General features: G+C 36.0%; 1 protein-coding gene across 7 annotated transcripts in view; it reads right to left on the bottom strand.

Annotated features, from left to right (window-relative positions):
- Nucleotides 1–279: 279 nt before the first annotated feature.
- Luc7l3 (LUC7 like 3 pre-mRNA splicing factor) overlaps nucleotides 280–21,631 on the bottom strand; it is a 31,740-nt gene continuing 10,388 nt past the window's right edge. Inside the window, exons 2-12 of one of the 7 annotated variants that reach the window (XM_046420417.2) lie at nucleotides 18,190–18,256; nucleotides 13,602–13,641; nucleotides 12,741–12,885; nucleotides 12,224–12,298; nucleotides 10,926–11,030; nucleotides 8,031–8,192; nucleotides 7,234–7,517; nucleotides 6,013–6,173; nucleotides 2,365–2,505; nucleotides 2,154–2,259; nucleotides 280–789 (exon numbers count right to left, since the gene is read on the bottom strand). In XM_046420417.2, coding sequence (XP_046276373.1) covers nucleotides 756–789; nucleotides 2,154–2,259; nucleotides 2,365–2,505; nucleotides 6,013–6,173; nucleotides 7,234–7,517; nucleotides 8,031–8,192; nucleotides 10,926–11,030; nucleotides 12,224–12,298; nucleotides 12,741–12,885; nucleotides 13,602–13,641; nucleotides 18,190–18,256 — 1,320 coding nt within the window. In that variant the 3' untranslated portion in view covers nucleotides 280–755. Of the gene's footprint in view, nucleotides 2,260–2,311; nucleotides 2,506–3,483; nucleotides 3,610–6,012; nucleotides 6,174–7,233; nucleotides 7,518–8,030; nucleotides 8,193–10,925; nucleotides 11,031–12,223; nucleotides 12,299–12,740; nucleotides 12,886–13,601; nucleotides 13,642–16,204; nucleotides 16,264–18,189; nucleotides 18,257–21,631 lie in introns of those variants that run through there. The other 6 variants (XM_058571510.1, XM_046420416.2, XM_046420415.2 and 3 more) reach the window with 6 other exon arrangements.

Genomic DNA, 21,631 nt, shown 5'->3' on the forward strand with positions numbered 1-21,631 from the left:
CAGCTAGAGAGAGGAAGATAATGTCTGTCAGTATATCTGGAATTGTCTTCTAAAAGAAGTCTCTCAGGGATGTAAAAATATATTCTAGTTTACTATACATCTTCGCTATTAAAAGCAAAGTTCAAATTCATTAATAACCACCAAAAAAATTGGAGCACCATTATTTAAAACAAACTGGAAATTCTATGAAAGTTAAGTCTTAAACAGAACAAATGAAACAAAACTTGTACACCAATACCTTTAGTAATAGTATACCTCATATTTAAAACAAGGGACTAGTTCAGAGTAAATAACTTTATTAGAAAAAGATTAATACTAAAACTTCAATGACACAGACAGTCAACTTTGTAACAGAAAGTCAGAGATACTTTATTTTTACTTCTATATCCAAAGGCTAAGTATAGCAGAGTTGTAAAAATGGAATCCCACTTAGTCTGATTCACACGAATACTAACGTTTAATCCTGTTTTCAAAGTCCAAGAATGAAAACTTGCAATTAAACACTGAGCAAGCCACATGTTTAGGTAATATCTTAAAAAGTCTTAAAGAAAAATTATGATACAGGACCTAAATTTTCAGTGGCATATATGCTATTAACACATGTTCTGAAATCTGGAAGGTCACATCAGTCCTGAATTAATTTTTAATTAAAATAAAATAAAAAAAAAACACTAACTGAGCTTTTTATACTTTTTCTATGCCACTATAGCTTTCTTTCACCTCATTTTAATGCCGATCTTCACTTTATGCCGTTTTCAGTATTCTTCAAAAAATCTTCGAACAGTAGTCCTACAATGCAAAATTTGGGGAAAAATGATAATTAGACAGCATATAAAAGGCAAATTTTTATGACAAAGTGTTGGCCCAGTCACTAACTGCTAATTATATTAAACGTGTATATGAAATGTTTGTATCTTTTTAACAGTTAAGGCATCAGTGTGGTTCTTAAAGCCATGTGCCTGTGTATGCATGCCTATGTGTGAATAGCTCACACAGAAACTCTAAACTGCTTTCCTAGAAAAGGAATGCCATCAACAAATCAACTAATTGGTACTTCCTTTTATTAGGAATATTTCATCCCACACCACTAGCCCAAAGAATGAACAGTTTATAGAGGTTTTAAGAACACTTACAAAACCTAACTTAATAGTTCTTTAAAAACCCAAATTCATTCTATACAGTTCAACAATTCTTTGCATGTCACAGATTGAAGTTGTCTGTCCTTCCTATTCACTGCTGCTTTAAACATATCAGCCAGTAACTATTCCTATACACCTATGGCTGACTGCAAATTCTCCTACAAAGTAGGAAATATTAAGCACATACCTCTTAAAGACTTGAGAATTGCATTGAATGTAACAAGGCGAATAATATGAAGTGTTTATTGTATTTAAATTTCTTTAAAGATATCTAATTCTGGGCACCACTGCATCCCTACACACAGTTGAAAAAAAATTCCATTCTGTTAACATTTGATTTATAACTTTTCACGCAATACACAAAAACCCCTCTGTGCTTCTTATAAAGAACAAAAAAGATACACAACAGTTAAGCGTAAAGATCACAGGCAATAGCATTCAAACATGGATGTGGGTAGAGAAAGGAGTACCTGGCATGAGTACCTGCTTAGTTTGACTGAATCCTTGATTTTTAATTTGGCTTTTCATGGGCCGCTCACAACACCAACGCTGTGTGAGGTATGGTAGTCAGCTGCAATAATTCATAAACCCTACACTTCCATCAATCCAATGCTACTGGCTCTCGAGTTACAGAACAAACTGCATTAGAATGCAAGGCAATAAAGCAAAAAAACTAGAAACATCCTTGACAAAGAAATACTAGCAGTTTAATTAAAACAAAGTAGTCCAACATGTGCCTCAGAAATATTTAAGTTTTTAAAGCATATGTTTCTGCCAATGTACCAACACAAGATGGACTTAATACCAAAAAATAATAATAATAATAAAAAAACAGTTCAACCTTTTTATTAAAAAAAAAAAAAAAAAAAAAAGAAATGACAGCAAAATCCCTAAAAAAAAGGATAATTAACTTTTTAATGGCGACTACATTACAAAGGTGGGCAATAATTTCCAAAGAGGCACACTAATGGGGACACGAGTCTGCTACAAAATAGCTGAGACAAAACAATGTACCTCAAAATGTTTTGCAGGACTACACTGTCTTTTCCTTCAGAAGATGCTTTTGTATGTCTTCTTACTCGGCTTAGTTCCATCTTCATCTGTGCATACTTACGCTGCACTGTCAAACAGTAACAAAAAGCCCTAATCAAAGTGAGAAACAATACACTTACCTCTGTCTGATCTGAGGTCTTATCAGATCAGTTTTAATTGGACTGAGTGTCACCTTCAGATTTAATGTCTTCACTGGTCCCATTGACCTCATTCTTAGTATCACTTTCCTTCGATTCAGTGTTTGGATCTTCACTCTGTTTTTCTCGACTACTGGACTTCACACTACTTTTTTTATCATCAGATCCCCTCTTTTCTGCCATAAAAGAAGACATTAACCATAGATTTTAAAGTGCAGTAAATACATTACTCTTTAAAAGTGAAACAATAGAGATATGAAAGACAATCATTTCCCACACACTGCAAGTAACCGAATTAACCAAAAGGATACAATTTGTATTTATGGAGGAGGGAGTAAGAAGGGGAATTCAAGATATTGCAGATTTTGAATAAGAAATATCAGAAAACAAGGGTATAAAAGCATTCAAAACTGTGTTCATAATGAAGTTAAATTATTACATTAAAAGGGTAAAAATATTAATCACAAAAGGCACAAATTCCATGTTTAATTGGCATGTTCACCCATCAAGTATTTATAAATGCAAAAGATTATATGTAAATATTCAAGAGGAACAAGCCTAAGGTAAGAAAACTGATATCAAATCCCAATCCAAGTCAACTCAACTTCTGTGCTTTGCTAATAAGGAAATATACGCCATCGAGAGTTGCTTTAACAAAAGGAGAAATTAAAACTTTTTCCAGACACAAAAAAAGAATGAAAATAAATAAATTCCAGCTTTTTCCTCTATTTTCTTTGGAAGGGTGAAACTTCAGGTTACAGGCAAAAGTGGTACACAGAACAAGTACATTCTAGTTTTTTCAGTTCTAAATACCACCTCCCAAAAGATTTCTACAGAAAATGCTAGAGCAAACTATAAACTTTCTAGAAAAATTGTTTTTCCCCTTAAAACTAAAAGGTGATCTAGCACAGGTCACAAGAAAGATGTTGGAAGAGAAGCAGAACTCTATACCGATTCTGAACAATTATTAAACATAACACCATGTAACTGGGAGAGAGGGATGGAAATAAAAATATGGTATGGAAAGGACACCTATTTAAAGGAGCACATTCAGTCCAACACTTGCAAAATACACAAAGCAATGTCCATCTTGTTAACTGCAAGACTTGCTTCACGTCTGTCTGTCCACTTGTGGGAACTGTGCTCTAACTGACCTGGTGGGAAAGTCCTCCCTTTGTGCCTTAGGGGCGTCTCCGGTGCACAGGTAGCTTCAATGAGGAAGAGTCGTCTTGTTGCCCCGAAGAGGACTAGTAGTCAGTCCAATAATCTTATCTTCTGCCCTATGTAAATATGGTAGATCTTAATAGTCCCAAGGACATCCACAAAGTGTGTGGATTTTAGGGCTATGAATTAAAAGGAAGCTCTTAACAAAGAGAGCACCCTAAACTAACTGACCATAAAATAGCTTTGTGTGAGAAATCACTTCTCATCTGAGGGGTTAAACTGCCTCCATTATAGCATCTGGACTAGCAAACTTACCTAAACTCATCTGTCATTATCAAATGCTTCCTACTGCTCAACCTGTCCCCTAAGTCCATATCTTTAGTCATTTATATATTTAGGAGTACCTAAACAGCTACATGACATTTTTGAAAGCCAAAGAACTCATCATTTCTAAAAGGGATATGAAAATTTAAATCTATACTGGCATGCCCAGCTAATTCAAACAGCCTGACATACATACATATTCCACCTCCCCACCCTCAGTATCTAGTCTTTCATCCTTTCTCCAAGTGTCACTAGGAATATCCTTGATGTTCACAATCTAAACATCTTGGCTTATTTTGCTTATATAAGAATTTCACTAAATTCCATGCCATCATTACAACTGGGATTATAGATAGGCAATTTAGGATATCTTTTTGCTCCATCCAGAAATGATACAAACATGCCTGCCTATTTTCATTTAGTCAGACCAGTGCCACTTACAGTTCAATTCTTATAAATGCTAGCTTTTTGTTCATACAAACTAACCCAATTTATTTTAAGTAGCACAAATGGAATAGAGCAACTCAAGTAACAGGTATACAGAATTAAAAAACTGCTAAAAGCAGGGGTTGTTGTGGTGATTAATTTGGTCTCTGACATCTACACGGGGCTCTTAACAGTGAACACCTCACCCCAAAATTACATTGAGTGTTTTTCAAAAAGGTTGGGTGAAATTTTCTCAAAACTAATAGAAATCAGTAACCCTTTACAGCAACTGCCTTTAAGGATAAAGGTAATTTCTGAACTTAACTGGCAAATATTAAAGCTCTTTATAGTATAAAGTTGAAAAACCCATCCTTGTTCTTACTTTTCAGTATTTATTCATTGTTACAGAAAAGGCTAACATATGTAAGATACATAGGGCACACTTATTAGTAACCCCAAATTAGGAGTCCCCTCCCAAAAGCCCACTGTTCGTGTTGATACCTTTCTAACTCAATTTAGCAAAAAATTTAAGTCTGACAAAAGAAGACAGGTTCTACATGAGTACCACATAAAGATGAGCATAATAAACTAAAAAAAAAAAAAAAAAGAGAAAATATTTATGTTGGTAATCAAACATGGAAAAAAGACATTCAGAACAGGAGGAAACAGTTCAGCTGAGAAAATTATAAACAGGCCCTTTCACTCATTCCTAAAACCATGTAAAGCAAAAACAGCCCTGTCAATACAAAATAGAAGATACTGAAAGAATGTGAAAATAAAATGCAGAAAGGAGCCCTTAATGATTAAGAGAATTATCTTTTTATAAAGGCTAAGTTAAAAGATGAGACTATTTTTTTTTTGTTACTGAGGATTAAACCCACCTAATAACACTAAGCCACATCCCCAACCCATTTTATTTTTTATATTGAAAGAGTCACGCTAATAAGGCTAGCCTTGAACTTTGATCCTTCTTCCTAGGCCTCCAGAATCACAGGATTACTCATGCACTACCATGTCAGGCAAGAGACTATTTTTGTGAAAACACGCCAAAGTCAATTTGGGTGTTGGGGATCATGTGACACTCTGCCACTGAGCTACAACCCCAGCTTTTTTTTCTTAAGAAAAGGTCTCAAAAAGTTACCCAGTCTGCCTCAAACTTGGGATCCTCCTGCCTCAGCCTCCCAAGTAGCTGGGATTACACGCGTGTACCACTATGGCCATAACAAAATTTAAAAGCCCAATAATGGTGCTAATAGCATACTGTTTCAGATATGGGGAAGTTACAGAACATGGAAGGGAAAGAGCATGGTAATTCAATATAAAACATGATTAACACATAAGGTATTTGACTTCTGAGAACTTAGAAATTAATTACCAAATTAACTGAATTATGAATGTTATGAGAATCGATGTCACAATGTACATTTATGTTGCAAGACATTATGGAATACTATCTTGCAGTGAATTACCTAACAAATTCTACAGCCTAATAACTCTGAATAACCCTGTAAGTTTCTATATGAAAAATCTCAGGTTACCAACTGAAGGGTGTAGTTTTGATATGGTATAAGAAAATTCAGGTCAACTGTCACTCTCAAGTCTGAGCAGGAAAGGGGGGGAAGAACACCTGTCTTCTACTAAATAGTGTTCCTTAAATGAATAAATACACCTTGAAAATGAACTCTACCTGTTAGATTAAAAAAAAAAAAAAAAAAAGATACTAAGTTGTGGTAAGCCACTCAATGAACTGAATTCTCATATAAACTAACCTTTCTCCTTGGATTTTCTGTCTTGTTCTCTGTCCCGACTTTTGCTCCTGTGCTTATATGACTTTCGATCTCGGCTTTTTGACCTTCTTCGATCTCGACTGCGAGACCTGTGTTTTCTTTCTGATCTGTCATGGCTTCTGCTTCTTCGTCGCTCTCTACTTCTTAATAATTTAAAACAGAAAAGAAAGCCAACTTCAACTAGTATTACAATAAAAAAGGGCCATGAAATACAAACTGTTGAATAATTAACAAGATAAAACAAAACTTTCCCTTAAAAAGCAAACAGAGCTTACTACTAAAACATTTTACTTTGGAAATCTTAATTAAAAATGACCAAAAAAATCGTTCTAAACTCAATTTATCACAGTTATAAATCAAGACAGTAATCACTGCTCTTTTAAGACTTATTTCCAATTATAATTCTAATTAAAACAGCAAAGGTGATTTCATATTTTGTTTCTTCCTAGAATTAGTGAAAAGAGAAGGCATGTAAGAGACAAACCATCTGTATAGTAACTTTCTAAACAGATTTTTAACAAATCTACTAGACAGATGGGAAATAGTGAAGAAGTTGCGTGGTGCACACCGGTAATCCCAGTGGCTTGGGAAGTTGAGACAAGAGGACTGCCAGTTCAAAGCCAGCCTCAGCCAAAGCGAGGCACTTAAGCAACTCAGTGAGAACTGTCTTAAATAAAATATAAAATAGAGCTGGGGATGTGGCTCAGTGGCTAAGAGCCCCTGAGTTCATTCCCCAGTACCAAAAATAAATAAAGAAAGATGGGACCATTCACTGATTGAAAATTCATCTTCTATCACGGTACTTAAGAATACAGCCAGTCCTCAACTTATAATTTTTCAACTTAACGACAGTGCAAAAGTAATGTTAAGAGCAAAATCCAGTACTTCAAATTTAGAATTTTGTTATACCCGAGTAATATGTGATACAATATCTTGATGTATCTCTTTTGATACTGGACACTGGCTACAGCTCTTAATCAGTCACACAATCGTAAGGGTAAATAACTCTGATGTTCTACAGGTGTACAAAATGCATTTTCACTTACAATATTTTCAACTTGCAACAGGCTTAACTGATAACTCAACTGTTAAGCTGAGGAGTATCCATATTTTCAAGTATCATCCTAATGACTAATATCAGTAATTACTACTGCTTATTATGGGGTCATTATGAGTGAGACCCTGCTGTACAGTTTTGTATACCTGCTTCGCCTTCTTTCCCTACTTCGTGATCTTTTATGGTCCCGAGACCTGCTGCATCTTCGGTCAGAAGTTCGGCTTGAATGTCTACTTCGTGAACGGCTTCTCTTTCTTCTTTCTCTATCTCGAGCTCTTTCTTTTTCTCTTTCTTCCTCTTCTCTACGTCTTTTCCTTTCCCTTTCTTCCCTTTCTCTCTCCCGTTCTTTTTCTCTTTCTTCTCTTTCCTGTTTCTCTTTTTTAAGACGCTCATCCCGATCAGGTTCTTCAGTTCTTTTTCTTAACTTTTCCTAGGAAAATCAAGTTGGATTTCCGATTTTTCTTCTGTGGGGCTCACAAATGTTATGCAAGCACTCTACCATTGAGCTGGGTCCCCAACCCCTCAGATTGCATTTTTATACAACTAAAATCTTAAAAACAGTAAAAATATAATACCTAATGCAAAGCAATCTGTAGGCCAACTTACAGAATTCAATGCCCTCAGGGGAAATGTATCTATTCCAATATGAGTATGTATGTACACAAGATATCTTTACTTTAACCAATTCTTCAGGTAATTCTCCCCAAATTTTTAATACTTTAGAGTGACAATAGTACATCAGTTTGATGAATACCAAAACTTCACAGGGATTATGTCTTTAAACAAATACAAACATCAATAAAATATTAATGAGTGGTTTATATCTCCACGAGACCATTTTTAGCTATGTTAAAATAGTTATTTTTAGTGACAGCTAGTTATAGCCAAAAGTTATAATTCAGTGTTAACTAAAGTTAAAAATATATGCTTACAAGAAACTTACTTTCAATTCTTCTACTGTAGCTTTAATTTTGGCATAGCCCATATGTTGTTTTCCCATCAAATGATCATCTACCCGGGACTGTGCATCTCCTACTATCAAAAAGGCTCCACATACTTCACAAACTTCCATTTGTTTTTCTTGGGCAGCAAAACTTTCAATCGTCTGAAATGATAAATATCAGTTATTACAGTGAACATCTAAGTCGGGCACAGTGTTGCAGGCCCTGTAATCCCCACAACTCAGGAGGCTGAGGCAGGAGAAACCTATATTCAAGGTCAGCCTCACCAACTCATCGAGACCCAAAAAGAGGGGCTGTGGCTCCAAGGTGGCAGAGCACTTTGCTACCATGTGTGAGGCACTGGGTTCGATCCTTAGCACCACATACCAAAATAAAGGCATACTGCCTGTTTACAACTACAAAAATAAAAAATAAAACAGCAACAACAACAAAAAACTGCAGACTGAGGGCCAGGCATAGTGGTGCATACCTGTAATCCCAGTAACTGGGAAGACTGAGGCAGGAGGATTGAAAGTTCAAAGCCAGCCTCGGCAATTTAGTGAGGCCCCAAGAAACTTAGCGCTTCCCTTGAATGTGTGAGGCACTGGGTTCCATCCTCAGCACCACATAAAAATAAATAAAATAAAAGATATTGTGTCCATCTACAACTAAAAAAATATTTAAAGTGGGAGGTGGGGGGGCTGGGAATGTGACTCAGTGGTTAAGTACTCCTGGGTTCAATCCCTGGTAACAAACACAACAAAAAAGAACCAAAAATAAAAAGAATAGCTGAGAAACCAATAAAAACTCTCAAAAAGAACTTACCATTTAAAACAGATTTCTAATATGTACGAATTTTCCATTTGAACAACAATTGGTCTACTTTTTAAGAGTGGCTGGTCACATGGCAAAAGCAATCAACTTGCCTATCATCTAAGAAAGGTGCTGAGATGACTGCTCAACTTTTAACTGTTTAATATCCACATCGCCTTGAGAAATTTAAACTATCTTTCAGGAAATTATCTATTTTAGTCTGAATTCACATTTCTTCTGTAGGTTCAATAGGCATCTGTGCATATTCAAAAAGCATTAAGAAGATGGGTGTCGTGGCACACACCTGTAATCCCAGATACACAGGAGGCTGAGGCTAGAGGATTACATGTTCAAAACTACACTGAAAAACTTAGTGAGATCCTGTCTTGAAATAAAAACGGGTGGTGGCAACATGCCTATAATCCCAGCCACTCAGGAGGTTGAAGGTGGAAAATCACACGTTTAAACTGAGCCTGAGCAACTTAGTGAGACCCTGTCTTAAAATAAAAAATAAATAAATAAAAGGCTGAGTATGTGACTCAGTGGTAAAGTGCCCCTGGGTTCAATTTCCAGTACCAAAAAAAGTTAACAAAGTAGGAGGTATTTTAAGAGTCTGCTAATTTTTAATTAAGATAAACATGTACTGTGTAACATACTGCAACAAAAATGAAAATAAAACCCAGATGTAAATGCATATTTATGATTTAAGGCAGAAGTCAACAAGCCGGCAGCCCAAGAACTACTATTGAAAATAATGTTTTATTGATAGAACATAACCATATCCAATTGTTTATACATTTCCATGGTGAGAAACACATGTATTTTTTTGTTTTGTTTTCACCCATGGTTCCTGGCTCTTAACTCCTTCCCTGAGGCAGGGCATACAAATTAAATCCCTGCGGCGGGGCACACAAATTAAATATTCTCTTCACCTATGTAGGTCATAGAAACAAACCTTTTCCCATCTTTCTATTTTGGAGTTAGCCATAAAGAAATTCTCTGACCTACCTTATCTAACAGTAGGTCACAGGACCCCTAATTCAGAAGGGATTCTACCCAGTACCCAGGAAGAATGCTACACAGCCAGTACTGCTAGGATTCCCTACCTAGTTTATTGCATTACATCATATTTTTTAATCACATTTCTCTATGATTGTCCATGTTTCCATCATGCTCATGCAATGAAGTCTTCATAAACCTCCAAAAGAACAAGGTCTAGAGAGCTTCCAGATACTGAACACCTGGAAATTCCTGAAAGATGGTGCACACAAAGAGGGCATGGATGTTCTGTACTCCTTCTCCCATACCTCACCTATGCAATTCTTCATTTGCATCCTTTGTAATATCCTTTTTCCCCCCATTTTATTTTTATTTCCTGTGGAGCTGGGGATGGAACCCAAGCAAATTAACTGAACCTGAGGTAAAGGTTTGTGGGAACAATGAATTTATGGCCAGTAAATCAGAAGCACAGGTTAAAGACAAAACAAAACCTGGAGCACGTGACTGGCAAATGGTGTGTCCATGTGGGAGCAGTCTTAGAGACTGAGTCCTTAATCTATGAGATCTAACACTATCTCCTGGCTAGACAGTGTCAGAACTGAATTAAATTATAAGACTTCCAGTTGGTGCCTGCTGCTGCAGAACTGATCACTTGCTGGTGGGATGAAAACCCCACACATCTAGGGATCTCAATAATAATCTGGGCTAGAGGTGTAGCTAAGTGACAGATCGTTTGCCTGACATCCTTGACTTAATCCCCAGTGCTAGCTAAACTATAAACAAACAAAAAATTATCTGAGCTGTCAGTATATTATAGAAGAAAATGAGTTTTGAGGTTTTTAATTTTCTTTTCTTTTTTTTTCCCTGTATTTTCAGGTTGTCTAAGGCTACTTTCACAATATGAAGCAGAGCTTAGAAGCTGTGACATGTAAACCTATATTATATATTGAAGAAAATGTTTGATGACTCATTATTTAGGATATTAGGGAAAATATCTTCAAAGGTTCTCAATTAGGAACTAATCCCAAGAAATTTATAGAAATTTTAACAGGCTAGGTAATTTAAAAGAAAGTAGGTTTACTCACCGAGGTTGTAGATCTAAGCAATTCTCTCTCTTCTTTTAGCTGTTCAACTAATTTCATCATTCCCTGGGCTTCTTCTACCTTTCCTTCAGATCCTAATTCTTCAATCTAAAAAGGATAGGGATAAAAACCAAAATCAAAATCCTTTCTAATCAAACTAAATATTTTTGTATTCCTCCCATGCTTCATTAGCATCTAGTAGTATTGTGGGGTTTTTAATTTTGTTTGTTTACTGAAATCTCTTTGGGTTTAATTTACCCTTTTGATTTTTTTTAAACAGCCTTAATGACATTAAATAAAATAAAGTTACAGAATTTGATGTATGGACATAGGCACAAACCCATGAAAATCATCACCAGCATCTAGATAATGAATATATCCCACCACCCTGTAAGGTTTCTCCCTCTTTTTAGTGCTTCTTCCAACCTCAATCTCACTTCACTCATATGCCCAGGCAAACAATGATTTTGCTGTCACTAGGATTGTTTTGCATTTTCTAAACTTTACACAAATTGAATACAGTTTGTATTCCTTTAATGGCCTGGGTTCTTTCACTCTAATTACTTTAAGATTCATTATACTTTACATGTAGTTAATTCCTTTCTATTATCCAATATTCAATTTCTACTGTATGGTTATATCACAATTAATTATCCACTTACCTGTTGATGGACATTTGAATTATTGCTAGCTTAGGGTTTTTATTTTCTGTCCATTACAAACAAATCTCTTAAGATTACTGTTGTACAAGTCACTGTGTAGACCAAGTTTTCAATTATCTAGGGTAAATACTTCTTAGAAGAGGATAGCTCATGTTTTATTTTTTACTTTTTAAGAAACACATAAACTCTATTCCAAGGTGGCTATACATTTTACATTTACCATCAAGGTTTATTTTTCCATTTAGCCCAAATTCTCACTGACTCTTGGTATGAGCCTTATTTGTTTGTTTGATACCGGAGATTGAACTCAGGGGCACTGGAGCACTGAGCCACATCCCCAGCCTTATTTTGTATTTTATTTAGAGACAGGGTCTCACTGAGTTGCTTAGCACCTCACTTTTGCTGAGGCTGGCTTTGAAGTCACGATTCTCCTGCCTAAGCCTCCTAAAATGCTGGGATTACAAGCCTGCACCACAGCGCCCAGCTGGGCCATTTAAAACAAAAGTAATCTCATTGTGGTTGTAATGTGTATTTTCCTAAAGGACTGATAATGTTGAATATCTTTTCATATGTGTCATTCTCACATTAGTTAAGTGTTTGACTTAAATATTAACTGACATTAATGAATATAATTCTCACCTGCTGTAGGAGCACATCAATTTTGTCTGTTAGAACCTGAATTTTTTCTTCATTTTTACCTGTTGGGCCAGCTGCCTGTTGAAAACAAAATGTGTCATCAACAAGTAAAAAGCAAACATTCAAACTCTCACATATCATTTTTATTTAATAATTGAAATGTTTAATCACAAGAATAGTAATTTAACTAACTTCAATTTGTCAGTAAATCACAATCTTTTCAGTTAGTGACACTTAGAAAAATGTAAAAATGCAAAACAATGTTATAATAGTTAAGACTGAAAAAATGCCTTTCAAGTTTTATATCATTCTAAAAGCACAAAGTAGGGAATACAAGACAAAATGTTAGGAGTCTCCAGAGAACAAAGAACCTTTATTCAGACTGTAATTTGGCTAGGGATGCAATTCAGTGGAAGAGCACTTGCCTAGGATGGCCCTGGGTTTGATGACTGGAACCACAGGAAGAAAAAAAAAGAAGAAGAAGAAGAAGAAATAGGCTGTAAATCCACTTTACACTTACCCCAGAGGACTGTTGGTTTTGAGATAATGCCAGTCGGGCATGGCCTCGTCTGATTCTACGTTCTACTTCTGCAAGTAAGCTCTGTAAGTATCGTAAAAAATCTCTCTCATAGCCAACTTTCATAAAACGAGAACTCTTCTCATACCTGGTAAAATGAAAATGAACACACCTTTATCCATTTCAATCCACATATTCTATATTAACTAGTCTCAAGCACTTAAGCTGAAACGTAAGTAATGTATATGAAGTAAATTTCTTGTTGTCTCTCATCCTGAAGAGAAGACAATATGCTGCAACAGGTTTGGTTAAGAATACGGGTTTAACAAAGGAATTTGACTCCCCAGCTCTACCACTATACCAGATCTATCAGAGACCCTGGACCTAGATTAGGTCTCATCTATAAAACTGGGACTTGCAGGGTATAGTGGCACATGCATATAACCCCAGTGACTTGGGAGGCTGAGGGCAGGAGGACTGCAAGTTGAACTTAGAGAGACCATGGCAACTTAGAGAGACCATGTCTCAAAATTTCAAAAAAAAAAAAAAAAAAAAAAAATTAAAGCCTGAGGATATAGCTCAGTGGTAAAGCACCCCTAGGTTCATCCCCACTAGTACAAAACAAAACAAACAAAAACTGGGGCTGTTCAAAAGTAACTGTGATATATAAAAGTTTGGCATAGAACACATACTCCTGGCAGCTAACAATACTATTATTAAAGTTATATAACTTTCTTACCACACCAAGCCAGTAAATGAATCTCTAGTAGTTAATTATTTTATAGCAATTCCAATTACTTCTATAATATTTGTCCCTTTAAATCAAATAATGACTAGGAGAAAAAGAACAAAAGTCCAACTTACTGTTTTCGTAGATTTTCATCATGAATTTTTTCACATGGACCTGGGAGAAAAAAAAGGAATAATAGGAATGTATAAATTATTTTGTAACAGTTAACAACCTTTCTTCTTACCAAAAGTTATTTTTTCCTTTTTTATTCATTCATTCATTTAGAGAGAGAGAGAGAATTCTTTAATATTCATTTTCTAGTTTTTGGCGGACACAACATCTTTGTTTGTATGTGGTGCTGCTGTTTGTAGGTGCGCTACCGCTTGAGCCACATCCCCAACCCATTTTTTCCTTTTTTAAAAGAGAAAAAGAAGCTGGGCATTGTGAACCATACCTATACCTATAATCCAAGCTACTCAGAAAACTGACGCAGGAAGACCAAAAGTTGGAAGACCACAATGGAACATTACTCAGCCATAAAGAAGAAATTGTGGGGCCTGGGTTGTGTCTTGCCTAGCATGTGTGAGGCGCTGGGTTTGCTTCTCAGCACCACATATAAGCAAATAAATAAATAAGGGTCCATCAATAACTAATAAAAATATTTTTAAAAAGGAAGAAGAAATTATGGCATTTGTGAGTAAATGGACTATCATGCTAAGTGAAGTAAGTCAATCCCCCAAAACCAAAAGCTGAATGTTCTCTGATATGCAGATTCTAACACATAGTAAGAGTGGGGGAAATAGAAGTTCACTGGATTAGACAAAGGGGAATGAAGAGAAGGGACAGCGGATGGGGCTAAGAAAGACAGTTGAATAAATCAGACATAACTTTCCTACATTCATACATAAATACATGGCCAGATTAACTTCATATCATGTACATCCATACTCCATGTTTGTATAATATGTCAAAATACACTCTACTGTCATGTATATCTAAAAAGAACAATTAAAAAAAAAATTTTGGGAGATCAGCCTGGGCAACTAAGTTAAATATTATCACAAAATAAAAGAGCTGAGAATGTAGCTCAGTGGTGGAGCACTTGATTATTAACATGTGTGAAGCTCTGTGTTTAAATCCTGGTACTGTAGTAAAAAATATATATATTAAAAAATAAAATAACCAATAAATCCATTTAATCACTTAGTAGTCTGTAGGCACCCTAAGTGATCCTAACAAACCATGAAGCATTATGCCCAACAGCACATGCAAATTAGTCTTCATTCTTCAAGGAGAACATAATGAAAAGCAACTATATGGGAAGAAAAGACAGGAAGGATGGAAGGGAAAGGAAATTGTTCCTTATTACCACCAAAGGAAACTTAGATGTGGTAGCACTGATCTGAACCACCACTGACATTTATGATTTTCACGTTACCTGCAACTAGCACCAAACAAGCACTCTAGTCTCCAAAAACCAACCAATTTCAACATTTAAAGTTATTTCTTCTGGAATTTACCTCCATATTTCTAAATGTTATTTTTATTTTGCTTTTTCTTGGTGTACTGATCTTAAACACCAAAATTTTAGGATAAAAAAGATTTGATGTTTATATTTTGACCAAATATTCCCTTCTGAGCTAAATAAAAGGAACATCATGATGAACTCTCTGATGTATTTCTCTTGGAATTTTTTTTCATTTGTTTTCTACATGCCAATTTCTAGATCCTTCTCAAACATGTGAACTCAGCTATAGAAACTAGATAGTTTACTAACACTAATTTCCCTTTAGGGCTCAAAATACACCAGATAAACAGCTGGGCTTTATTCCATGAGCCTTCTGTCTTGCTTCAATCTGGGATGCTTATTTTCTAAGCTTACTATTGAGCTGTCACCCTAAGGAATTCCCTTTCTGCTCTCGGAAAAGTCAAAAAGAGATTTATGTTAAAACCCTGGATGTCTAGTCAGGCACAAAGGCACATTTATAATCCTAGCAACTGAGGATCACAAGTTCAAGACCAGCCTCAGCAACTTAACCCCATCTCAAAAAGGTCTAGGGATATAGCTTGGTGGTAAAGTCCCTCTGGGTTCAATTCCCAATACCCCCCCCCCAAAAAAAAAAACTTGCATGTCTAAATATATCTCTCACCTTCCTACTTTGATGTTCAGCTACATTGCAAACCTTAATAAAAATGTATATTCACTCAGAACACTGAGGGTGTGGTGTTTCTGTTACAGTGTTCAAGACTCCTGTGTTGCTACTGACAAGTCTTAGGCCATTCTGATTCATAATTCTATGACCTACACACACATCCATCCTTGATGTTCTAAAATATGATATACCTCAACCGAAATCTTTTCATTCATTGTGCAGTCAGCTTGAATAACTATGCAATCTAAAGACTGATAACACTATGTACTGCAAATTTTTTTCTTACATATTTGATAATTTCCTCCCATGTCTGTATTCTCTGTATGGAACTACTAATCCGGTATTAGTGTTACTGGACCAATCTAATTTATCTTAAAAACGTTAATCTTTTACTGTTCTATTGCCCAAAATTTCAGCCGATTTTCTTATTTTTATTTTCAAATCTTTCTAGTGATTTTTACTTCAGATTTCCTCAGTTCTAATTTCTAACAGCTCTAATTTTTCAAAGGTTCCTGTGTATACTATTCTGTTCTTTCTGATAAGTGTGTGATACTAAAGATTTTGCTGAGCATGATGGCACACACCTGTGATCCCAACTAATCAGGAGGCTGAAGCAGGAGAATCCCAAGTTCAAAACCAGCCTGAGCAACATAACAAGACCCTGTCTCAAAAAAAAAAAAAAAAAAAAAAAAAAGTGTTGGGAGATATAGCTCAGTGGTAGAGCGCTGCTTGCCTAATATGCAATGAGACCCTGGGTTCAATTCCTCATTATATATCAATCAATCAATCTTTTGAAACAGTATTTTTCTAATTTCAAACAGTTTCCCCATTTCCTAATTCCACTAAGACTCCCACCCTGCTATTGGTTTTGTCCGTCTCTCATGTTGAAGACTTTCTTCAAGTACCTGGCTGGTGTTCCTTGGCAACAACTGATTTTTAAAAAGTTTTTCCAAAATCTGCCTAGAAGCTAGTAATGGATAGGCAGTTTGTCACTAAGGGCTTTTTACCAAAGGAAAATCAGGTACTGAAATTTTCTTTTAGGAGATTCCCCCAAGGGTCAGTATTCAAAGACATCACATCTCTGAAACTGTACTTTCTCTGGAGAAGAATTCTCTTCTGCCCAGTAAAAAAACAACAACAAACAAACAAACAAAAAAAACCTAGCTTTATTCTTCTGCAAAGAGGGAAGAATAAGACCCTACTATTAAGAATACAGACTCAGGAGGCTAAGGTAGGAAAATCACAAGTTTGAGGCCAGCCTCAGCAACTTAATGAGACTCTGCCTCTAAATGAAAAATAAAAAGGGCTGGGGATATGGCTCAATGGTTTAATCGCCAATACAAAAAAAATAAAATAAAATAAAATGGCTCAAGATGTGGTTCAGAGATAAGCACCTCAAGTTCAAACCTCAGTACTAAAAAAGAATACAGTCTCATTTAATCTATTGTAGTCTCATTTATCACTCATCATTGTCCAGTTCTATCTAGAATTTCAAGATCTAGATTCTTCCAGCCCCAATATGTTCCTAACACACAAAAGCAAAGATGTTGATTAATTTTCTTTTAAGGATCTAGAATATTAATTATGTACCATACTTGAAATAATTGACTTTTGTCAACTAACAAAAATTTTTGCATTTTGTAGTTCAGATGAACTAATCTCTCTAGTCCAATGCAGAATGTAACCCTTTATCCTCCTGGGGCACTGGAGTGAGAAAGGTAAAGTCAACAGATGTGCATGACCACCTAAACTAATGGCTCTCCACCAAGAGCAATTTGTCCCCTCAGGAAACATTTGGCAATGTCTAAAGACAATTCTGGCTGTCACAGCTGGAGAGTGCTACTGACATATAAAGGGTATAGGACAGGTATGTTGCTAAATATCCTACAATGCATGGGACAGCTCCCAAAAACTGGCTTAAAAATTTTATACTGTCACAGTTGAAAAACCCTTAACTACACTTATCGCTCAATTTTAGCCTCATGACTCAGCCCTCCCTTCTGTGGTAACCATACCCTGAACCTGCCTAGGGGTAGGCTGTACTCACGCACTTCCACTTAGTACTCTCTTCTACAGGCTTTTAGGGATAGAAGTTTCTCTGCTCTGTTAATATTTGCTATCTTCTATAAATGTCCTGAAATCTCTAATGTTATCTCTTTTCACTGTCATTGTTTTTTTAATTTTCATTTTAGTAGAATTTTAGAAGGGAACAGAAATAGACATTATGTTTAAGTAAGCCATCTCCCTGCCACACCCTGTAGTGGGGATGTGGCACTCTACAATGGAGACACACACCCAGCCCATTTTTTAAATTTTGAGACAGGGTCTCACTAATTGTCTGGGTTAGCCTCAAAATTGATGTCCTCCTGCCTTGGCCTCCTCGGTAGCTAGGATTTAAAGGCTTGTGCCACTCTATCCAGCTAAGTCATATACAATTACATAGGCATTTATGAACATATTCAAAAATTTAGCCAAGTAAGAAATTACTTATCAGTAATTTTCAAGAATTACAAAGAAAGTATTTATAAAAACATACATTTGATAAAAGTTACACTGAAAATTAACTTACCAAGATCAGAACGGGTATTTGTGAATAACTCCGCAGGACAAAAACCACAGAGATAGTATTTACAAACCTAATGGGGAAAAAAACCAAAGGCACTTAACTATTTAAAATTGCTTAGTTTTAAAATTATATTACAGATGGGTACCAAACAATATTTTCTCATTTCTTCATGTGTCATTCATCTTTTAAGACTAATTTAATTTGTTAAACTATTAGTTTAAATAGTTATTTTCATACTTCTAAATTTCAATGAAAGAAAAAATGTTCAGGAATGACAGAATTATCAGTATTTTCCACTTTGAATCATTGACTCCGGGGCCCCCAAAAACAAGTAAACGAAAGACAAGCTAGAATAAAGAAAAAAAATTTTAATAAAAAACCTTACTGTTTTTAATCATTCTAACTTTTTGGTAATTGTACATACTTATTGGGTAGTACAGTGTGACATTTCAATACACATATAACATGTAATAATCTCATTCTACCTTTCTTTTTTGTATGGGAGATGGAACCCAGGATGCTTTAAGTGACATCCCCAGACTTCTTTTAAATTTTAAGACAGGATCTTTCTAAATTGCTGAGGGTGGGCATTAGAGCAGATTATGCTAAGTGAAGTTAGCCAATCCCTAAAAAACAAATGTCTTCTCTGATATAAGGGGGGTGACTCAAAATGGGATAGGGAGGAAGAGCATGAGAAGATGACTACCACTAAATAGGGAAGAGAGGTGGGAGGGAAAAGGAGGGAATTGCAGGGAAGATGGAATACATGTATAATGTATTATACAGAATACATGTATAATGTTGTGAGGAGAAAAAGAAAAAAAGCAGTGTGTCACATTAGATTGGGTAGAGAGAAGTGATGGGAGGGGAGGGGAGGGGAAGGGGGGATAGGAAGGGCAGCAGAATAAAATAGACATCATTATTGCTGTATGTATATACGTGACTGTATGACCAATGTGATTCTGCAACCTGCACAATCAGAAAAATGAGAAATGATGCCCCATTTGATTCAAATGTATGAAATGTCAAGATCACTGTACTGTCATGTATAAATAATAAAAAATAAAAATAAAATAAAATTGCTGAGGGTGGTTTGGAACTTGCAATCGTCTTGCCTCAGCCTCCCAACTCACTGAAATTACAGGTATACACCTTCATGCCTGGCTACCTAAATCAGATAAGGATTTGGGAATTATGTCTAAATGAGAGAGAACTCTCATTTAAAGCAATGTGGGGGCTAGGGTTGTGGCTCAGTGGTAGAGCGCTTGCATAGATAGCACTTAAGAGGCACTGGGTTTGATTCTAAGCACCCTATATAAATGAATAAAAAATAAAGGTCTATCAACAATTTTAAAATTTTTTTTTTAAAAAAGCAATTTGGCTCCATCTTTTTGCTTAGAAGATCCTCTAATTTTCTATAAAATATATTAGAGGCCAGGCATGGTGGCACACATCTATAATCCCAGTGACTTTCGACATTGAGGCAGGAGGATCACCAAGTATTAGGGCAGCCTCAGCAACTTAGTAAGGCCCTAAGCAATTAGTGAGACCCTGTCTCAAAATAATAAAAAAAGGCTGGGGATGTGGCTCAGTGGTAAAGCACACCTGGGTTTAATCCCTAGTAACAACAATAACAACAACAAAAATGTATTAGACATTTTCACACATGTCAACACCCACTAAATTACTCTTGGTGGGTTCTTATATTATGGGGAAAACTATTAACATGAAACCAACTTTAAATTCTCTCATTGGTATTTCTAACTTTCAGATGTATCACCAAACAGCTCTATTCCATATTTAATTTTGTAACATTGCACACAAACCACTTAATCAAAATTCCAGAATATCACCTTTCCTTCACATAAAACTTGTTACTAGGTGGGTTATCAATGAACTATGACATGTGAAAGAAAAGGTGGTGTTAAATTTAAGCTTGAAGGGCTGGGAATTGAGCTCAGGAGCAGAATGCTTGCCTAGCATGCATAAAGCCCTGAGTTTAGTCTTTGGCTGGAGGGAAGAGGAGGGGTGTTCGAGGAAAAAAATTAAACTTGATTGCTTAACTGAGAGTGGGACAAAGTTCAGCGATAGATTCAGTGATGAGGCACTAGTCTAGCATGCATAAGGCCCTGGGTTTAATTCCTTCCTGGCACCACAAAAACAAACTTGAGTGAGTTATTTGTGAACACTGAGGACTGAGTGCTAAATCTGAAAAAGATTTTTTTTTAACATTCATTCACAGCAGTGTGGTTTCATAATCTATGTTCAGAAGAATTAAATCCACAAACACATCAAAAGATTGATATATCATGTTTAAACAATGGAAATACTTTTATACCAATATTATACTGGTATTGTGTGTGTGTGGGGGGGGTGTACGTATGTATGTGTTTCTAAGGACTGAACCCATTGCCTCACTCATGTTAGGCAAGCACCTCGGGCCCGAGCCTCACTTCTTAATATCTGTGTATACCTATTAATACCAGGGGTGGTAGCAACATGCAATCCCAGGCCTCAAGCAGGAAAATCTCAAATTCAAGACCAGCCTGGGGCAAGATGGTGAAGTAGCACATTTCCTGGGTTCAATCTCCAATCCTAAAAAACCAAACACACACACACACACCAAAAAAAAAAAAAAAAAAAACCATAGGTGGAGTACCTACCTCACAGGTGCAAGGCCCCTTGGGTTCAAACCCCAGTATTATAATAAATGAATAGACAACTAAGTAGAAAAATTTTTAAAAATTAATAGTATATGTTGGTTACACTAAGATGAAGGGGAATATTCGCGTGCTTTACTGGTTAATTTTCAAAGTATCTTTAATTGCTATGTAGACCAAATAAGACAGGACTGTCAGCCAACCAGTAACTATCTAGTTGAATCCAATTACTCCATTTGGAAGTAAGAAGCAGAGATCAACCACAGGACCTGCCCTGAAGGCAACAGCTACTTAGAAATCCTGACAGTCAGATTCCATATGCTCTTTCCATTCTTCAACTCACCTTAAGATATTGCTTTACCATTTAATGGTACATCAATATTATTCATTACTCTATCCAATAAAACCTCCCCAGGAATTGGAGATATTTTAACTAAAAATATTTTATAATTAATACTCCTGCAAGCTCTTTAAATACAAACTAATTCGCTTCGTTTTTTATCCAGCAAGTCTTTATTAATGTCTATCATGGACCCAGCAACCTGATAACCGAAGGTAGGAGGCATAAGGACAGACCATAGATGGGACACACATAACACACAAATTTTTTTGGTACCAGGGATTGAACCCAGGGACACTTAACCACTGAGCCATTATCTACAGCCCTTTTTTCTTATATTAGTCTCACTAACTTGCTTAGGGCCTCTCTAAGGCTAAGGTCTTGAACTTGCTGCAATCCTCTGGTCTCAGCCTACAAAATTACAGGCGTGTACAATACCAGATGC

The sequence above is a fragment of the Marmota monax genome, unplaced genomic scaffold, assembly GCF_021218885.2.
Source record: "Marmota monax isolate L192 unplaced genomic scaffold, Marmota_monax_Labrador192_F-V1.1 WCK01_AAM20220418_F8-fsc00064, whole genome shotgun sequence".
NCBI classification, from domain to species: Eukaryota; Metazoa; Chordata; class Mammalia; order Rodentia; family Sciuridae; genus Marmota; species Marmota monax.